The sequence below is a fragment of the Mytilus trossulus genome, chromosome 4 (assembly GCF_036588685.1).
Source record: "Mytilus trossulus isolate FHL-02 chromosome 4, PNRI_Mtr1.1.1.hap1, whole genome shotgun sequence".
Taxonomy (NCBI): Eukaryota; Metazoa; Mollusca; class Bivalvia; order Mytilida; family Mytilidae; genus Mytilus; species Mytilus trossulus.
Window position 1 is genome coordinate 22,992,306 of NC_086376.1, and position 22,438 is coordinate 23,014,743.

The 22,438-nt window shown below is 30.7% G+C and overlaps 1 protein-coding gene across 1 annotated transcript in view; it reads right to left on the minus strand.

Moving 5' to 3' along the window:
- The window catches only part of LOC134714905 (semaphorin-2A-like), a 35,102-nt gene that overhangs the window by 2,961 nt on the left and 9,703 nt on the right, over positions 1-22,438 (minus strand). The window contains exons 4-18 of the mRNA XM_063576603.1: positions 20,903-21,104; positions 19,898-20,029; positions 19,148-19,269; positions 16,681-16,789; positions 15,167-15,218; positions 14,792-14,933; positions 13,529-13,709; positions 11,382-11,491; positions 10,296-10,489; positions 8,238-8,299; positions 6,994-7,296; positions 6,294-6,395; positions 4,699-4,743; positions 4,105-4,151; positions 1,508-1,637 (exon numbers count right to left, since the gene is read on the minus strand). Of these exons, the coding sequence (XP_063432673.1) occupies positions 1,508-1,637; positions 4,105-4,151; positions 4,699-4,743; positions 6,294-6,395; positions 6,994-7,296; positions 8,238-8,299; positions 10,296-10,489; positions 11,382-11,491; positions 13,529-13,709; positions 14,792-14,933; positions 15,167-15,218; positions 16,681-16,789; positions 19,148-19,269; positions 19,898-20,029; positions 20,903-21,104 (1,933 nt within the window). The remainder of the gene's footprint in view (positions 1-1,507; positions 1,638-4,104; positions 4,152-4,698; positions 4,744-6,293; positions 6,396-6,993; positions 7,297-8,237; positions 8,300-10,295; positions 10,490-11,381; positions 11,492-13,528; positions 13,710-14,791; positions 14,934-15,166; positions 15,219-16,680; positions 16,790-19,147; positions 19,270-19,897; positions 20,030-20,902; positions 21,105-22,438) is intronic.

Consider the following 22,438-nt stretch of genomic DNA (forward strand, 5'->3'; position numbering starts at 1 on the left):
TAGCTGTCAGATAACTGAGAGTACTCTCAAATCTGTTCATTGCGTCTTTTTGTGTCCGGATGTATATGTACCCGGCCACGTCTATTTGTATTTTTGTCAATTTGATAAGTTAAGCCTTTTTTCAACTGATTTTTATAGTTCGTTTTTATGTTGTACTGTTATACCACTGTCCAAGGTTAGGGGAGGGTTGGGATCCCGTTAATATGTTAACCCCCCCAACACACACACATTATTTATGTATGTGCCTGACCAAGTCAAGAGCCTGTAATTCAGTGGTTGTCGTTTGTTTATGTGTTACATATTTGTTTTTCGTTCAATTTTTTTATATAAATAAGGCCGTTAGTTTTCTCGTGTGATTTGTTTTAAATTATCTTTTCGGGGCCTTTCATAGCAGCTGACTATGCGGTATTGCCTGTGATCATTGTTGAAGGCCGTACGCCACGGTGACCTATAGTTGTTAATGTCTGGGTTTACTGTCTCTAGTTTTCTCATTAGCAATCATACCACATCTTCTTTTTATATCTTAGGAAGTTTAAAAGCATAGTGCATGTGTGTATGCTTTTGTATGAAAAATATGAATGGTTTTGTTATATACAATTATTAGGAGTTTATGAGTATGTTTCAAAATGGCCCAGTTAATTGTGTTCGTTTCGTCAAAGGGTAAACGAAAATTGCCCTGATTGATTGAACATAACCAGATATTTGTTAAATGAGCACATATGATTTTTTTGGTTGTGGCCGCAATCCGTTTAGCTCTTGGTGAACATCAATGGATACAAAAGTTCACTTTACAAACAACGCATCATTCAGGTCATATAAATTAAGATTGAAGGGAAAAGGAACTTTGTAGTCTTCCATTGCACCTAAATTATTTCAGAGTTTTATTTAATAATTATTTGGTGGCTGAGTCATATTCTGTTGACATTTATTTTTGATTTCGGTTAAAGTGAGGTAATTTTTCTTTCTTCGATTGAAATTGTCATACTTTATGTTATTTTACTAAAAACATGTAAAAGATTGACAAAATTAACACCATAACATTACTGAATTACATGTGTAATTAATTCAAAGATATCGTAAATGCATCAATTCCAAAGGGTGGCATGTGTTTGATATTTTCCTCCTTTCATTTCTCTGTCATATGTTAACTCGTTATCCTATTTGTAAAACCTCTGTAATTTTTCAATACGATTTAAGTCGGAAAAAAATGGTTTTGAAAGTGGATGAACATTTTTAAATAAAATATCTAAACGATATTCTATCTTCACCTTGAATTTTTATGTTCAATATTCTGTTTTTGTTATGATTGATAGTAATCAAGTCTCATTAGCACTCGTATCATATCTTCTTATAATCTACTTAAATTTTAAAAAATTACAGGTGTTTTACAAGTTAAATTTACTTCAGAATTGTTTACCGTAAGCATTATAATATTGTTTCTATTTGACGAAAATGAATACGAATTACGATATAAAAGAAGGTGAAAATGGTAAATACGTAAACTTACTTAAAGTTTGTAGAACCATTTTGATGATTTCATCACACTTCGTAATGCATCCATTACACAGTATGTCTTTAAGTTTTTGATTTATTTCTTCTTTTTCGTAGTTTTTGATTTGTGTTAGGTTATTTGATTTCTGAAATTAAATGAATCTGGAAGTATATTATAATGGTAAATTTTTCTAAATATTCAAGTTACCAGCAAAACAGCAGGGCAATTTTAAAATAAAATTGTATATGATTGTCTATCAGTTACTTATTTTTTAGTTTTCTATGTTGAGTCATGTGTACTATTCTTTGTCTGTTTGTCTGTTTGTCTTTTTCACTTTTAGACATGGCGTTGTCAGTTTTTGTTTTCGATTTATAAGTTTGACGTCTCTCTAGAATCTTTCGTCCCTCTTTTATATGAATCAGATTATAGAAATATTGTTCTCAGATAGAACAGAAAAGTGCTTTTCTATTCTATGTACAGTGTAAACCTTTATCTAATTATTTTAACCTATATGATTAATTTTCATTTTGTCTTTTAATTCTCTACATTCTTTTTGTAAAACGTATTTCTTAGTCGGAGTTACTAAATTGTAATTGCTCGACAGTTCATATTTTGTAAGTATATTATGACATGACGCTTTGGATTTGTATATATTTTGTTAGTATATTATGATTTAACACTCTTGATCGTGTCAATGTTATGTCTCATACATAATAAATAAACAGATACATGTCCAATGGTAATAAAGAAGTTAATTACATGTGATGTTTATTAATAATAAATCTTGATAGGGTTTGCAAACGATAAGCATGAGAAATAAGAGGGCAGAAAAATCCGTACAGTATATATTTTAATCTTAATGCTTTATTCTCGAGAGGCTAGTTTCAGATAAAAGTTAAAGTTAAAGTTAAAGGTGGAAAAGGGGGGGGGTAAAACAATAAACACCCATATAACTCCAACAAAATAGGACCGAAGACAATTCAAATACGAGTCAAAAAAGTAAACATATAAATTGATGACACAAATATGGCTTATGGTATCTATTCATTTTACGTTGGTGTAAAGCATGTAAGTTTGTTTTACTGATTTAAACACGTAAGGCTAAACTTAAGTTGTTTAAAGAAATACACATTGTTCAATTAAAATTGTAAAATGGAAATGGGGAATGTGTCAAATAGAAAAAAACCGACCATAGAGCAGACAACAACCAAAGGCCATCAATGGGTCTTCAATGCAGCGAGAATAACCTGCACCCGGAGGCATCCTTCAGTATATGTATATTAGTTGAGTGACAAAGGACGTCATACTTAACTCCGAATTACGCACAAGAAACTAAAATTAAACATCATACAAGACTAACAAAGAACAGGGGCTCCTGACTTGGGACAGGAGCAAAAACGCGGCGGGGTTAAACATGTTTTTTGAGATCTCAACCGTCCCCTTTTAACTTTAACTAATGTAGAAAAAACAAACGCACAACACTAACATAACGTTTGTCTTAACTGGTGCAGGTACTATGTAAGATGTGCGTCAATAAAGCATGTATGTATGATCTATAAGAACAATTTGTCATTCCAAATAGAAACCCAACCTTAGTTCTTTTTTTTGCAAGTATACTTGTATTTAGATTATTAGCAACTAAATACACCTTCTAGCTTATACAGAAAAACTGCATCTTGTTGTCAAGGAATGATTCATTATGAATTATAACCAACACAATTTAATCCCATGCGAGGACACTCTTGAAAAAATAACAAATTTTAAAAGTAGGCTCTTTTCTTGCAGAATACAACGATTGAAGTATTGATATTACTTTACAATATCGTTCTTTGCGAAAAAACGTGTTAACCTTGATTCAAAATTTACTTTTCCAGTGATTATGACACTACAGAATATTCACAATTTATACACATATATTGGTGAATCTTTTGAATACGTAAACAGTGCAAACAATGAAAACGTACCAGAAACTCATGTCAAAGACCGTCATCAATGTATTACTCATAATTTGAAAAAAAATATGTGGTATGATTGCCAATTAGACAACTCTCCACTAGAGAACAAAATAACACACAAATTAGCAACTATAGGTAACATTAGGGCCTCCAACAATGAGCGAAGCCCTTATCGCATAGTCAGCTATAAAAAGCCCTTAAATTTCAATGTGAATCAATTAAAACGAGAAAAACAACTAACATTACGTGTTACTGTCACTCATGTCATCAATACTGTAGTTGACAAAAAGTAAAATACATATTTAACTTTAATTAGTTGCAGTTTGCCATTACAAATCAAATTGAATTCACGTAATGTTATTATGATAACTAATATCAAAACAAAATAGATTGACACAAAAGCTGAGAAAACGTGTAAATTTAAGAACATGTATCAATTGTATTGTCAAACTCTTTATACCCTTTTGTTACTAATGGAAAAAGTTAAATAACAAAATTTAATCATTAAACGTTGAGAAACTCCGTTTCATACATAAAATACTAAATACATTCTGAGGTTTTATTTACAACCTCGAATTAGCTGAAAGCACTCCATTAAAAAAATCGTGTATCAGATCAAACATATTTTTATATTGTATAACATAATTCTATAATTACCGTCTCGTCTTTAGTTTTTAAAACCATATTTCCGTTTGAAGATTTTGCTAAAAAGGTAATAATTACTATGTTTATTGAAGTGTAGAAAAGAATTTCATAACCGAATATTACACACAGTATACAATCAGTACCTATTTCACTATTGCAAATTAATTGCTAAATGGTTGATAGAAATAAACTGTTTCATCCAACACAACTTTACTCCAACAACCAGAGTTACCGATGCCCAGTTTTGTCCTTAATATAAAACATTTCGAGTTAAATTTTGCATCAGTAATTATTTTAAACGAAAGTGTATCGTTAACGCTTTCCCATTATACAATGTACAGCTCTCAATTTATTCGAATGCACATGTATACTGTGATTTGTCGTGTGTGTCCATTCATAGCACATGCATGCATCATTACATTGCATTTTGTTATTCAATAAAACCGTAACATAGGATTCTGTTGATGACGTTGCTTTATGAAATCTTCAATTAATTTTGTCATCAATATTCAGGTACGATTTCTTATCAACATTTATAATATCTTGAAATTTCTTAGTATTCTTCTCTTATATACAATGTACAATGTATTATTTTATTAAACATACATTTGATTTGAATGTCTGCATCAACTTGATTATCAGTTAGCTTTCCTACAAACATGAAAAAAGCATATTATGTTTAAACTTAATAACAAAGTATCATATTCACTATGGTTAAAGCCGGTAGAAAATGTTACATTTAAAAGAAATTGTCACACAGGCAGTAAAGTAAAATAAGATTCCTATCTTTATAATGTAAAGTATTATATACCAATGGACATACTTCATACAGTCTGTAGTACTCGAATCATAATATATATTGAAACAGTAAGTATGTGGTTAAATTCGTTTCAGAGTATGCTTTCGCACATATTTTATCACACATGTATTGCGTTTTTGTGTGATGATGCCATGTACATGTAGCTTATGTGAGAATCATATAAACAATAATGTCTAATTCATATAAATAAGTTTCTTGAATAATTACTATTCATTCTTACATTCTGGAATCTTTTAGGCACCCAACATAACAAGTTACATTTATTTTCATTGACAAGGAAAGTTATATTTTGAACTCTAAACCGAGATGGTACTTCAAAACGCAATGACCATGCAGAAGTCTGTTGATTTCACACTAAAAGAGGGGCGAAATATAGAAGAGGGACAGTCAAACTCATAGATTGAATGTAAACTCACAAAAAGTACACAAGACACAACATAAAACATGATAACTAAGCAACACGAACCCAAACAAAACTGTTTTATTTATAACGCTGAATGCGATGGTGCATTGTAAATATACGTTTTTTTACAGTGACTCTATTTATGTCGATGAAAAAAGTCTATTTGTATGTTAGTACATGACATAGCGTTTGATGTTATTACATGATATATAGAGATATGAACCCGTTTTATTTACTACGGTCAAGATAAATATGTTAATCTGATTGCAACATTGTGGTTTATTTTAACAGTTTAACCAAAAATAAGCCAATATGCATACAATAATTCAAAACTCTACATACAAAGGTTATGTTCCGTTTAAAGCAGTACTAGCTATAATGGCTAAAAATATGATAGCTAATCTCTATGCAATATAATGAGGGCCTTATATTCTTATCACCGTCGATGGGTTTTACCGGAGAAAATATCGAATGTTCTTATGTTCAACCTGAATGCAACTGGTAAACGAATTTTTGATTTTAGTGGAAAAGGGAAATTAAGAGATATTTTTTTGGATCTACGGAAGTTTTGTGAATACATATGATTGAACTTTGAATTCTCTAACTTCATATATGTGAGTTAGCAAAGAGAACTTCAGTATCATGATATTTGTAAAACGTGAAACTCATTAGCGCCGAGAATTGAGATCACAAAATAATGTCCTTATTCGCTCTTCCATTCAGTGTCAAACTGTAACAACAAACTTATATTCTAGTAGACCATTGCACTTCAGCGATCAGACCGTGGCACTTCGGCGATTAGAGCATCGAACGTCGGCGACGATCATCGCTCTTTGTCGTCCCTATCGCACCTGTGAGTCCTACATATATATTATAAGTTGTATTCCATTGACTAAATAGTCAATGCATATCACTGCAAAATATCAATAACAAATATAAGGTCATAGTTAAAAAAATCAAAATGAATGTTTTACTTACCTTTGTGTCTTTTAAAGCACCAGTTGCGCATACATACGAAACCGACCAGGATTGCAAGGATCAGGATACATAGTGTAGTTATAAACAGAATAAAATACAAGTCTGAAAATTTAAAAAATACAACAGAACAGCTTTACCTGATGTACTTTTTGTATTAAAGAGTAAAATAACTATTGACATTACCTGTTACATCTATATATATGTTTTAACATAAATTAGAAACAATTTAATTTTGGATGTAACGCGTCTTCTGATTGGCTAACGTCATTTTGTTATGAGCCCATAGACATAATAAAGTCATGTTACCATGACGTCATCAACGTTTTTTCATGGTTTTCTACGGTTTAAAAAGGGATTTAGAATTAAATTCTAAGAAATTACTGTAATATTTTTTCTGTCTATTCGAAATAACATAACAAAATTGGTGCACACCGTAAATAACCCGCTACGCGCGTTATTCAGTGTGCACCAAATGTTTTATGTTATTTCTTCATAGACAGAAAAAGCATTACAGTCATCCCTTACATGGATAAAAAAGGTGGTATGAACTGGTCAACGAAACAGCCATTCAATTACACAAATACACACACATCTCAGAAACACATAGAGATTAAGCATCTTTAACAGTATGATTGCAAGGATTTATAATTTAAATAGGGAAGAAAATTCTGATTTTCAATTAATAAAATAAAATGTATACCTGTGATTGCTGTCGATACAGAAATGGTAGCTGTATGTGGACTTCTACCAATACTGTTCTTTGAACACATTCTTACTTCATATAATTTCCCGTTTTCAAGTCCAGTTATTTGATAAGTTTGTATACTTTTATCACTGAAGTCTGGGTTGTACTCTTGTGTACTCCATGAACTTGCTTTCTCGATCCGATAATCAAAAACAAACGTTTGATCGTATCCTCCATTGTATCCTGCTAACCATCGTACATCGATTTGGTCTGTCGTTGTCTTAATGACTTGCAAATATTTGGGTTTTTCTGGAGGACCTTGCAATCAAATAAATTTATAGTTTATGGATTTTTTTTTTTAAATTAATGGTTGTTATATAACAATCCGCAGTGTATATAGCGATACTCTTTTATACTGATGTTTAGGACGATACTATGTCAACAGTAAATAAGTAAATAAAACTATGTTTTATACAACTGTTTCGATGTATTAACCATTTTGAAACTATTGATTTGGTTTGACATTGTCTGCATAGATAGATAGACAGATAGATACTTTATTCTCTAAAAACTAGATACAAGTTTACAGAGAAACATACAATATAAATACAGACACAATAGTTAAGGTAAACAAGTACAGTAATTATAATGACATACAATTACCAGGTTTCACACTGCTGGCTTTTTGAAGAAAATTAAAGAGAAGTAATTTTAAAACTAGGTTTGATTCTTATGGTTTTTGGTCACTGGTTGCAGCGGCGAAACTTTGCACAGAAAGAAAATAGACTTATAAGTTTGCACTCCTTTTTCGGTTGAGTTTAACAAAAGGTGGTGTTATACTTAGTTTGGTGAAAGCACTATCCATTAGACGACATAAACCACAGATTATACCATCATGTTTTCAGTCCTGAATTCATTCCTACTTTTGCATCAATTGGTCCTTAATTTAATACCTAAGAATCAAGAAATTAAACCCATTTGAAACCACAGCTGTAATATTTATTTAAGATGCATGGCATAAATATTGCAATTATTCAGATGTGGAATATCATTGGTACATGTGTTCCCTTGAAAATAACGTAATATATAAAGACACACAGACGCAAACTATGAAAAACAATATTGCAGGTATAGAAATATTAACGTTTTGAACAAACTAAATGCAATGACATCTTAGAACAAAGTACAACAATATTTTATTTAAATTGAAAAACAATTTACGGTTTTTGTTAGTCGACAATTAAAATGTTAATACGTACCAACAAACGGAGTATCCTCGGACAGGTTGTAATTGATGTGGGTGTAAATTTCTTCTTCATTTCTTTAGAAAAAGATAATAAGCAAATACATATGTATATTTAATAAATTTACTACAAAATATAATTATAATGGTATTCCTATTTTTTTACTATAAAAAAACATGCGTGCCGAAGACTACGTAAAATATCATTATTTAATGTTTGTCTTTCATTTCACGAAGATGATAAATAAGGCAGTATAATCTTTTTATATCACTATCATATTAATATAGGATTAAACGCATTTTTATAAGAATTATGGTTGAAATTTTGTGAGTGATTTGGTCCAGTACAATGTATGTTCACCAATCAGTTCCTTTAAAATTGCGTTCAATCCTCATAATTCTTTAAAATTTGAGACCAGGAATGTAATATCCCCCTACCAACCTCAATCACGCGCAAAATATATATTTGTGTCTTAAATTGGCCTGGCGCACGAATAATGTTTTATAAACATACACAAATGTATTCCATACAATTTGCTGTCTGATAAAAATAATCTTCAAACACATCTTATTATTATTCGAATTAAGGTTAAGTAAAATTGAGAATGGAAATGGGGAATGTGTCAAAGAGACAACAACCCGACCAAATAAAAAAAAACAACAGCAGAAGGTCACCAACAGGTCTTCAATGTAGCGAGAAATTCCCGCACCCGGAGGCGTCCTTCAGCTGGCCCCTAAACAAATATATACTAGTTCAGTGATAATGAACGCCATACTAATTTCCAAATTGTACACAAGAAACTAATAAAAAAATAATACAAGACTAACAAAGGCCAGAGGCTCCTGACTTGGGACAGGCGCAAAAATGCGGCGGGTTTAAACATGTTTGTGAGATCTCAACCCTCCCCCTATACCTCTAACCAATGTAGAAAAATAAACGCATAACAATACGCACATTAAAATTCAGTTCAAGAGAAGTCCGAGTCTGATGCCAGAAGATGTAACCAAAGAAAATAAACAAAATGACAATAATACATAAATAACAACAGACTACTAGCAGTTAACTGACATGCCAGCCCCAGACTTCAATTAAACTGACTGAAAGATTATGATTTCATCATATGAACATCAGGCACAATCTTTCCCGTTAAGGGTTTATTATCATACCATCATAACATATATGAGAAGAACATAACCCGTGTCATGCCAACAACTGTGTTTAGAATAAATGTCTTTAGTTCCGACGCAAAGACCTTATTAGTGACTCAATATTAACGCCAAAATATGCAATCTTTAATGACTTGACAACAGTATCGTAATTATATCCCTTCTTAATCAGTCTATTTAAAGGTTTTGTAAGTTTCTGAGGTGAATACTGACACCTTTGTGCTTTATAAAGAATATTTCCATAAAAAAATTGGATGTGAAATACCTGAACGTATAAAAAGTCTGCATGTTGAGCTATATTTACGAATGATGTCTTTATACCGATGATAAAATTTAGTAAAAGTTTTGACTAGTTTGTGATATCGAAAACCCTGGTGTAATAATTTTTCAGTAATACATAAATTTCTCTCGTTAAAATCTAAAACATTGTTACAAACACGAGCGAATCGTAGAAGTTGAGATATATAATAAGTGTTTATTTTTCATTTTAATTCATCTATGAGCGCGAAGTGCAATTTAGTTTTTTAAACGTCGAGCCGGTTTGTGTAACTTTCTGTCGATAGTAATTGTTTTTAATTTTATTAATATACTAATAGGAGGGATGATTGATTGCTTCTTAAATCTTCTATTAAACCATTTTTACATTATAACCCTGTCAGACTTACCAATTGATGTTGAGGTGTTTAGAAAGATATTATTTTTGAGTATTGGTTTTACACAACAAACTGTCGAAATCAGTTGAAAATAAAAATTTCTACAGGATGTAGAACCATGCATTTGAATAACTTAATAGCGATACATATATATATTTTAAAATAATATGCTTGAATATAATCAACATACAAGAAAACGGGGAATTAAAAAATAAATTAAGGCACTTACAAAATAAATGTAAACAACAACTTACAAGAGATTGTGATCTTTAATATAAGCCAGATCACGACACTTAAGATCTCTTTCAGTTTCTGGTAATAGATTTGCTTTGTTTATCCAAGCACAATGCGGATCTTTAACACATAAATCTACTCGTCGGTGCTGCTCACAGCTGATCACATTTATCTGTTGAACTTTAGTGTCCGTCCCTACATAAACTGAACCTTTCTAAAAAATGAAATGATGTATTGCTAATTTTTTTTTTTTGAATCTTACAATTTATTACATTTCCCGTAGTCTAAAAGTACAAAGTATCTTCACGTAAATGTTACATTCCCTAGTTTAAAGATTATCGTGATAACACTGTGGCAACATGAATTTTGCGTCAATTTACATCGAGCATTACATTTTACATGTCGACTTCTGCTGAGGCTATACAACTGATATTTTGTAATGCAACTACAAATTTGAAAGCAGATTTTAGATTTTTTTGAATATTTACACATTCTTATGATTAGTATGCTTCTTACTCTTGTTCTATAAGGTTGATGAGCTTTGCAAGAATTTAATAGGTAACATGTATGTATTTTACAAATACTTTGGCAATACCATTATAATTTTGTTTCGAGGTTTACACATCGACAGGCCATTTTGGTCAAACTAAATACATTACCTACCTGAAACACTTATACTTCACTTAAATATATTATTGCGGATTACGCATGAGTGGAATCATTGGGTTCAAAGAAATTAAAACGAGGGGAAAGACACATATAATGTCAACTAATTTGAGGAAGATTGATAAGGTTTGAACGTTTTTATTTTATAAATATGATCAGTTGCCTGTGGACTAACAAACTTTAAATTTAAAAAAAAATGCATTCTCTTTGTGCGCTTATCGACCGAATTAAAGCATAAAAAGTTCCCAGAAAGAATTTAGAACATAGAACATTTTAAATAAGGGTATGATACATATGTGAGAGGATAGATATTTGTTAGTTATTGTTTTGTTTTTACTATAAATCATGTTAATATAAAAGTTAGAATTACATATGTAAGAAACACGATCATTCATTATCAGAAGTATTTTGAATATGATTATTCTAATATGCATACTTACATGATGTTTCATTGTCCAAATAACATCTTGATCCAGAGTAGCCGAGAATATACTTGAGACATATGTCTTCTTGTTATCCTTATAAAATAGTTTGTATATCTTTCCAGTATCTTCAAGTACATGTATATATTGATAAGCTAATGTTCTATATTCAACCTATTAGTACATATGATTAAAAAAATCAAACAAAACACTATAAACTGTATGCATCCGGAGCGTTTTCCCGGATTCACCTTTATCCGGACCTCTCAAAGCCGACCAGTTGATAGCCAAGAATATATAAGAAAATATACAGTTGAGGAGGTGTATAACCAAAATTGACCTAAAAATAGCAAAATCTATATAAGGTGAACCTTGCCTAAAGTTCGAAAATAAAAACGTATACTTGTCTTTTTGAATAAAATTATGTCAATTGTGTTTTGCTAAGTGTGAGATTCAACTAGCTATTAATCAACGTTGAATGACCAAAGTCTTGCAGAAGGAGATGTCTTTACCAAGTCAAGAATATAAAATGACACTTGTTTTCCATTCATTTGATGTGTTTTAGCAATTTATTTTGAACTTTGCATTGATAAAGGAGTTTCCGTTTCCGTTTTGTGTTTTCCTTGGAGTTTGGCTTTCCTCTGAGTTCAGTATTTTTGTGATTTCCTTTTTTCTATGATAATCAAATGTTTTAGCTTTTGCATAAACAAGGGGATTTCCCACGTTAAGAAGATAAATAATTTCTGTTAGTTTTAAGGCTTAAGCCTAAAAAGAGATGTGTCCCACATCACGATAATAGTTAACATTTTCTTCATTGAGTAAATTTTATTACCTATAATTCATAACTGTAAATGCTGCATGCATGCATATTTAGTACATCATCGGTGATTAAACAGTGGTTTGTTAATACTAAAGTGGCCTACATATTTTAAAGAAGGGCCAATAATCCTAATTTGCAATTTTGTCTAGTCCGAAGGTCAAAGTCAAAGAGTTGTTAAATCGTACTGGTTGATTGTTTATGATTTTGTTTTGTTACTTAACACCCTGAAGCAATTATGGCATGCTAGCTAGTACGAATAAAGGCAACAGTAGTATACCGCTGTTCGAAATTCATAAATCGATAGAAAAAACAAATCCGGTTAACAAATTAAATCTGAGGGAAACGTATCAAATATAAGAGAACCACGACACAACAGAAACACATCACTATAATGTAACACACACAGATACGAACTATAATGTAACAATGTCCATTTTCCTGACCTGGAACAAAGACACGCTAATAATTCAAGAAGTGGTTCCCAAAAAAGGAACAGACCGGAACGATGATACGCTTCTTTTAATATGAGAGTAAACTGGACAGGGACAGAAATGTGGGCCACCTACGGACCACTCTAAGATTTGTTGCAAAGGTCACAACGAAGAGATCGTGGCACTCGTTATATCTAACACAAGGCATATGAGTTAACATTCCAATTCCTATCCTTCGTGTCTGAGTATAGATAATATTGATACACATGTACATCTACATTGACGGCCGATTTTCACTAACGTTTAATAATAAGTGGAAGAAGACCAAAGTGACCATATTTCTATATATCTAAGTCAGACTTGGGGCTATTGGTATTCGAATATATTCTATATCATATATCTTAAACATGTTTTTGATAAATTGTATATATTGTATATATTTTTTTTAAATATGCAACGCTGTATGTTACTAGTGAAGGCATTTTGATACAAATTAAAGCTACAAATGTTTTTTATTCAAAAGACAGATTACATGAATAATTTTACTTCCAATTCTATGTAGTTTTTGGTATTTTTTTCTTTTTATCTAATGATTTGAAAACAACTCACAATTTTCCAAAATCTGTCAAAACTGCAATTTTGAGTATTCTGATGGCGCGTACAATGTATAATGTGCACATCTGTTTTAATAGGCTAACTTTATGATTAGAACCTCAAACTAAACCTATTTATATGTGATACTGATAACTGTATTAGGCATTGAAAGTTGTTTACAAATGGCTTTAGCTTGAAATGAGTTCAAGGTTTATTGGTCTTGACGTAAACTAAATTCAGGTATAAATGGCCAAACCTCTCTCACATTTTTCGTCTTTTGCAAAACCACAGATCTGCAATTATATCAGTAAATTTCTTACTTGATGCAGCATAAAATACCATTTCGGTTAAGTTTCGATCAAGTTCTAAATGTTGTAATTCCGTCTGTTGCAAAACAAAAATTGGTTTTCCATTTAATGGTTGGACTGTGTCATACATTAAAGGATTGTCGGCAATGAATTGGAGGTTGGCCTCAGCTAGAGACATGGAATCGTTTGAACACTGAAAACAAAATTGAACAGTATTAACAGTTAAATTTTATTTAGTACTTTTTGTGTGTCACTTTTTCTATTTTAATTCATATATGTGTCTCAGTAATCAATTAATTTGTATTGAAATGTTTCGAAATCTTTTGTTTTGTATTTTGTTTGAGTTTACACAGAATACAAACAAAAGGTTAAACAAAGTCGCTAATGCGAATGGGATACATTTGTCGGGAATATATAAACAAAACATGTGAGAAAGAATAACGATATCAAATGGTCACTATTATTAAATTAATTTTGCCTTATCTTTTTATTATTTGTAAAATTGTAAATTAAAAAGATTGTTAATTCAAACACATGCTAAAATCAGAACCTTCGTGTGTTTACAGTCCCTTTCTTCATCTTGAAAAGGTCGTTCTTTTTGTGAAGTTTTGTCTTTTTTGTAATGTATTGGGATTTATGAGTTATGTTTGTAAATTGTCCCACCAGCTGGTTTACCGTATAAACTTGGATGTGATACCCGAATTGTAATTTTTCCAACTTCTATTTGTAGTAGCTATCGCATAGACCTATACCCTAAATATATTGAGCGAATTTAGAATTGAGAATATTTTTATTATTTGTAAAATTGTAAATTAAAAAGATTGTTAATTCAAACACATGCTAAAATCAGAACCTTCGTGTGTTACAGTCCCTTTCTTCATCTTGAAAAGGTCGTTCTTTTTGTAAAGTTTTGTCTTTTTTGTAATGTATTGGGATTTATGAGTTATGTTTGTAAATTGTCCCACCAGCTGGTTTACCGTATAAACTTGGATGTGATACCCGAATTGTAATTTTTCCAACTTCTATTTTTAGTAGCTATCGCATAGACCTATACCCTAAATATATTGAGCGAATTTAGAATTGAGAATGGAAATTGGGAATGTGTCAAAGAGACAACAACCCGACCATAGAAAAAAAAAAAAAAAAACAACAGCAGAAGGTCACCAACAGGACTTCAATGTAGCGAGAAATTCCCGCACCCGGAGGCGTCCTTCAGCTGGACCCTAAACAAGTATATGCTAGTTCAGTGATAATGAAACTTTATTAAAGCAGTACCTGTCCTGGTCTTGGGTTCAAAGAGGTTGTTTTTTCTTGCCAATATGAGTTAGACGCAGGCTGATATTTAAATGAACCTTTATAAACTTTGTCAATATCTGCTAAACTGAATGCACATATAGCCGAAGCAGGATATCCAGTTCTGAAAGATTAAATCATTGTATGGATGATTATTATAAGTAATTAACTTCTATAATAAAAATCTAATAAATACCTGCTACTTCTACTCCTTGATTTGGCAAAATTGACGAAAATTTCAAGTTAAAAAGCGCGTTATCTTTTAAGTTTACATTAATAAGTCATGAAATAATATATGTCTACCTTGGTTAATAAGGTTTTTCAATCACAATCAAACGTACAAAACAAATAACAAACCTTGTTGTAAACAACCCATAGAAAATGCTGTTATCTATCGTCACAACGTCTTCTACAAATACAATTGAACCTAATATTAATCATTATCAAATAATCAAAATGTTTAAAGCACTCAAAAGATCTTAATAAACATTCATGACTAGGATTAAGACATAAAATATTGTCTTTGATGTAGATAAAATTTTGAATATGGCATATATTGATAAAGGAATATGGTATTGACAACTCGGTATATAAATCCAAACTCAGTTATGATAATTCAATCAAAGATTTCCAGCACTATATATGGTCCAACAAAATCGTTATCTTATGTCTCAAAACTATGTTATGTTGTTAAATGCTAACATTAATAGAGAAATACGACTGTCACATACACGCTTTCTTTTATAGAAATAAAACTTTAAACGTGATGAATTAATACAAGGTGTTCCTTCCAATTAATACAACTGTCGTTTGGAAAATATTACATAAGAATCAGGACGGTCAAATGAATGATCTAAATATCTAATACGTGCAACAGAGGTAAAAGATAAAATCACAAAAATACTGAACTTAGAGGAAAATCAATTCGGAAAGTCCATAATCACATGGCAAAATCAAATAACAAACCGCATCAAAAACGAATGGACAAAAACTGTCATTTTGCTGACTTGGTACCGGCATTTTCAAATGTAGAAAATGGTGGATTGAACCTGGCCATATAGCGCTAACCCTCTCACTTTAATGACAGTCTCATCAAATTCCGTTATATTTACATTGATGCGTTAGATAAATAGACACAATAAATAAAATAGCCAACATATGGGTACATAATGGATAATATATTCCTATAAAATAGAAAACCTTAAAAGTTAACATTTTCATATTGCTGTATGAGAATTGTAGAAATTGGTGTATTTTCCATTGAAAAAACACATGCATTTCTAAAATTATATCAATTAATGTAGTTTTGTTTATTAAACATCTAGTGACAACTCTACTTATTTATTTAGGTCGAGTTGTAATAAATTTACTTCTATAGTTTTGTTTGTTTTAGAACAAGTGGATAATAGTTTTTTTAATAGAGTCTGCACATCAACGGACTGTAAAAGAATTCTGCAATAATCTTATATTTGTCCTGAATAAGTATGAACATATTTGACACTGGACTTTACACAGCCAACAATCAACCGTACATAATGATAAGATTCATCTTCTATGTCTGCTGGAAAGCTTATACGCTATTTATACATCCTTGCACCTCCTGTATCAATGACATAGCCAAGTGTACATAACCAAAATTCATAATACCCTTTACCTTTAAGTTTGGAATACCTTGATCTCTTTCTCTTGAGCAGGCAGTTGGAATGTTTTAGTCATTGAAGGCTTAGGTGATATACATGTTTGACAAATCTATAGTCATTTTTTTGTCAATTCGAATAACAGTTACATGTATAAGTAAAATGAAATAAGATAAAAAGAGGAAGCTAAACATTATGATATATTATACATGGAAGTTGTAGTAATATTCTTACGTATGAAATCGAAGTATACCGGGAATGATCCAGGAATAGAACAGTTAAGTCTCGACTTCTGGTAGCTCGTCCATTTATTCCTCAGTAATGAATTTCCACCCATATCTTTCTATGAATCGTTTATATATTTTAATAAAAAGAATCAAAACATTAATGGTATTTTCGAACTAAAGCTTTAGATATCCAACCACCTAGCGTACACGCATATGTTGAAAGTTCAATTATTTCATATATATGAAGCACATTTTTTTTCTTAAATTTCATTTTGAGATTTAATTCATGATAAAATATTTAATATATGTAATTTTTACGAATTGTATTAAAATAACCCTCATGTAATGCTTAACATGTTAATAGTTTTAGATTTAATATTTTTGAGCTTTATGGACACACAATAGTAGGACTTAACATGAACAGTTTCAAGGAATATTTGTTTACAATATAGATTGGGCACTCATGAGATAATTTTAAATGATTAATTTACTGGGCACTTTAGTTGTAGTTGATTTACAATGCAGGGGGGTGTAAATATTCGCGCGACGCATGCGATCAGAAAAAATCCAACAAGATGTCCATGCGGTTGATGTGTTTTTCCATTTGATTTTCCGATTTGATTAAGGACTTTCCGCTATGAATTTTCCTCGGAGTTCAGTATTTTTGTGATTTAACTTTTTTTCAAAGCCCCTGCACTGTCGATAAATTACAACTTCTATAATTGTATTGTAATTGTAGGTGTCATATACATATTCAAGAACTTTTAGCACGGTGTTTTATAACCGAATGCGTTTACCTAAAGTTAAATGAGTCCTCTAAAAAATGACTGCGAGACCCAAAGTTGTTGGCTTTACTCTAGATTTATTGGGCTAAAGGAATTTAACTGGAGAGGTCGGGAGTTCGAAAGGTTGGTATATTATATTGCATAGATCTCTTTTGATAAGGACGTATTTAACGTTTGTTTTAAGCACAATACGTGAAATTTTCGCCACCAGAGGTTAACGTAAACATTAAACGACCAATGCTTTAATTTAAATTAAAAAAACAACATGTATAATTCTCAGCAATAAATTCCATGACCAAATAGGATAAATTAAAAAATTATATTTTGCTTCTGTTTCTTTAAAATACTGTGACTCCTTAAAAGTGGAAGTATGTGTACGGTATGACGTACAGATTTGCAACTTTGAACACTTTTATATTCACACTGATTGTATTATAGTGATATCCATTCAATGGTTTTAGTTACTCGCTAACAATCTTTGAGATTGTTCCCACTTTAAAGTGTACAGAATCGTCACATCGAAGTTTTAAATAACTTTAATAAAAATCAAATAAACTTTTCTTTATATTTTTTACATAAGCAAATACCCGTACTAAGTCAGGAATATGCCAGTTGTTAACAATTCGCATAATGTGTTTGAGCTTTTAATTTTGCCATTTCATAAGGGACTCTCCATTATGAATTGTCTGAGGTGGTCGATTTTTTTTGCTATTCCATTTGTTTTCTCTTATAAATCTTTTTTTTCCTTATGAATTCAACAATATTAACAATGTTATTTTTTCTTTCTATACATGTAGAGTTGTAGAAATACATGCATCTTTTGAAACCCCTTAATTGCTGTTTTACCTCGCATCATATAACTGACGTTAATAAATAAATACATGCATATACACACACAAAGTATATACTATATGATTCTACATATATTAAATATTTTTTGCAAATCATTGTTTTTGTTTTTTTCATTATTCTGTATACATGGTATAAATATAAAAGCAGATGTGAGAATAGGTAAGGTAAATAACAGATTATTTGGCCAGATTTTCAATTAAATGCAGACCGTATTAACAAAAAGCGTCACTGCAAGTGTCATGATGAGACAAAGTTATCGTTATGAAAATGATTCAATGTTGCAAAGCAGGAAATTGTGTTTTCTATGCTCAAAATTAGACAGGTCGTTGGTCGTTTCAAAAACATCAAGCTATGTGAATTAAGAAACATCTAGCTGTTGAGTAATGACATTGTTAAAATGAATATGAATATTTATATCATTAATGTACATGATCATTGATTTGAAAATAAGAAGTAAGTATGGTTAAGAAAAGCTATCACTATCACACTTTCAAATTCTTACCAATTTATACAACATTGTACTTTTAACTGCAAATCAAGATTTTCAAAAAATTAAATCAACTTCTAGAAGTAAATTATTATAACAAAAAAGTTTCAATGTTAAGTTTTATTGTTGTGGCAGTTGTGAAAAATTAACGAAAATATATAACGACGAAGTTCAATTCAACATTACAACTGAATGGATAGAGTGTGCGAAAATTGTTCATGCCATTGCCAAATTAAATGATCTAGTTCCATCATTTTTGATTTTCATACGGCTTTAAATATTCAATAGGATAAACATACATATGATGCATAATTAAATGACATATAATTATGTAGATATATATGTGTTACCTTACAAACTTTGGCAACTCTGGAGTAAACATTGTATTCATTTGGAGGTACATCTACAGCTGTCTCTCGGAAGAAGAAGAACACTTTATCTTGAACATCAAAAGAGCCTACAAACTGTGGATCTACGGGACAAAAAGAAAATGAAAAGCATTTTTTTTAATATATCTTTGGGCACCTTACCACAGGTAAAATGTTCTTCAGTTCTCTGAGTGTTAATCATAAACGGAGCATACATAAAGTAAATGAACCATTCTAAACGTCTGGTTTTATTCAGGTAATTATCAGCATTACAATGGTTATCAAAGATACTAGGAATATAATATAATACGCCAAACAATCGTTTTATTTACACAAGATTTATCAGTGACGCTCAGACACCCTAGTTCCTTTACAGTTTTCTAAGTGGAAATGGAAAACTATAAATGAGATGATAAGCTAGCTATGATATAGATCTGACCAACTTTAAAAAATGCGAGTAGAAAGTGAGATAGCTGTTTATCACTCATTCTGTATGATATAGTCAAGCGTTTTATTTTGTCCGGTAAAAGACATCACCCATTTCGAATTAACTTTAGACTTCGGTATTTTGTAAATACGTTTTAATTGATTATATATATAACTATTTCATAGAATGATAAATGCTGAGTTTTTAAGTTAAATTACTCCAAACCGATTCTAGAGCCTACATCAACTTCCATTAACTATTAAAAAAAAAATACAAGCTATTTGTAAAAATAGATTTCTTCGTACCTTTCATCCACTTGTTACTGATAACGCCTTTCGTATAATCATTAGTTCCAAAAATAGGTCTTTGAATTGTTGATTCTGAATGCAATGTACTCCCATAATAGATATCACCCTCTTTACTAGGATTTGAAGATTCTAAAAAAAATACGTAACTACATATTAATACCTTTCCGTCCGGTATATATAAAAGTGTGAAGCATTAATTTTTACAAAACTTAAATTTTCATGTAAGTGCCAAGAAAACAATTGACTTTCGTGTATATTTTCTGTATTGTAGTGGACATTGGTTAGTTGTTAGCTTTTGAAATACAATGTATAACCTTATAATGTGCATAAAGGTTACTGTATCATATAAACCTTATAATAACAGGACAGTATAACATTGTACAATGAACTGACCAAAGATCCGATGTAAACCGAATGAAACTGAACTCGAACTTGAAAAAAGTAAAATCACAAAAATACCGAACTCAAATAAAAATTCCAAAAGAAAATTGGCAAAATCAAAAGCTCAAAGACATCAAAAGAATAGATAACAACTGTCTTAATTTTAACTTGGAATAGGCATTCTCTTATGTAGAAAATTGTGTATTAAACTTGGTTCGAAGGCTAGCTAAACCTCTTATTTGTATGACAGTTGCACCAAAGCGTACTCTTTATAGCAATTTATATAGGCGTAACATGTGTAAGCTCGGCTAGTACTAAAACGCTCGAGGTGTCACCTAATAAAGGAGAAACGAAGGTTAATATGATATAAAATATAAGTTTGGAACTATTCTATAGTAATTAAGTTGCCTGGCTTACAAATTAAACAGCAGATTATTGAACAGGTGATGTAATGTACTGTAGAAATGTTCGAGACAACCCCTATCCGGCCGTACACCAAGAAACATTTTAAGACGCGAAGAATGGAAACAAACATCACATATCTGTAAGAACAGTAAAAAACAATAAAAAGTGTTTTACAATAACAGCGGTATACTACTGTTGCAATTTATTAATACTCACTTATGTAAATAGCTGTAGAATTGTGAAATGGGTCATTTGAACAGGGTACAGCTGTGAATTTGTCACCAGATCCATACGTTGTAGCATTGCTGGTTGTATTGATTTCAAAGCCTTTAGGTGCATCTGCATTTGTTCCACAAACAAACAAAACATCGTCCTTCGTTTTTGTTATAAACTTTATATGATTTTGACAATATGGTACCTGTTAGCAAAACGAAAAGGTAATTCATTTTAATTTACATTGAGTGTTGAATATAGAAAATATTGTAAAAGATTATTAATTTACAGTGCATTTGTAAAATCATAGATTAGGGTTATTCCCGATATACAGCTAGAATAGTCATCAATTTTGTAAAATAAACAACAGTTTCTGTAGTTTTGTGAAATCTCTCAAAATGTTTGAAATGTTACATAGTCACTGAAAATATTGCTCGGGATTTTTTAATTCTTACAATTTTAAACTTCATTACATTTCAGGAATTTCACAAAATTACTTAAACTGTTGTTGATTTTACAAAATTGATGATTATTCTAGCTCTTTATAGGGAATAACCCTAATTAGAAAATCTGTAATTATTTCAGGCATTTTATAATTGTAATAAAAGTACCAAACTCCATGGAAAATTAATATCACAAAGCCTTAAACCAAACAGCAGAATCGAAATCTCGAACACATCGAACGAAACTGTGATGGATTTTTTTCAAAATTACGGACAATCGCTTAGATTTTACGATTTAACTGTAACGTATATGAGACAATATCTGAAAAAGTCTAACTTTTGGAAATAAAAAAAACTGTATTTGCAAGATGAAAAATCGGCCTAGGTAATGAAAAATTCTAAAATAAATTCCTTTCTGTTACTATCTACTGTACTTAAATTGCACAATGTTCTCTGCTGTTATCAAAAGCAAAAAACATATTTTTTCATTCAATACATTGTACATTATTTTGAAATTTGATATGCATTATATGGTGATGATGACTTATTCTAAATGAAATGGTTGACATATAGCAGATTAACTTTTTGATTCATCAGTGAAATTGTCTTGAACATCCTTCCTTCTTGTTACTGATTATGGTTATGCTGTTACTTGTTATGGCCGCAATTGGGAATTAAAATGTTTTACGTTTGCGCGCATTCATTTTACAGGTTAACTCAGGTAAAAATATAAATAAAGATTAAATCAAATTGTAATTGACTACATGTATATATCATTTTTACATATGACTATGAATTATTAATTTTGAAAATATTTCTTAATTCAAATCATATATATATTGTTCATATATAAAGTGATCATTTTAAACTTCGTAGTATAGCTTAAGGCATGCATGAAACTTCATTGTAAATATTTCAGGATGAAAAATGTTTCAACTAATTTAGTGTTCTTTTTGAAATGAGAATAAAAAAATGAATTTGTTTGAGAAGTTACACCAAGGTACAAACATGGAATTTTGCACGTACCGACATGTTAAGTAATGAATTTATCAATACTTTTTCCTTTATTAAAGATTTGCATTTTAACATTTTCATC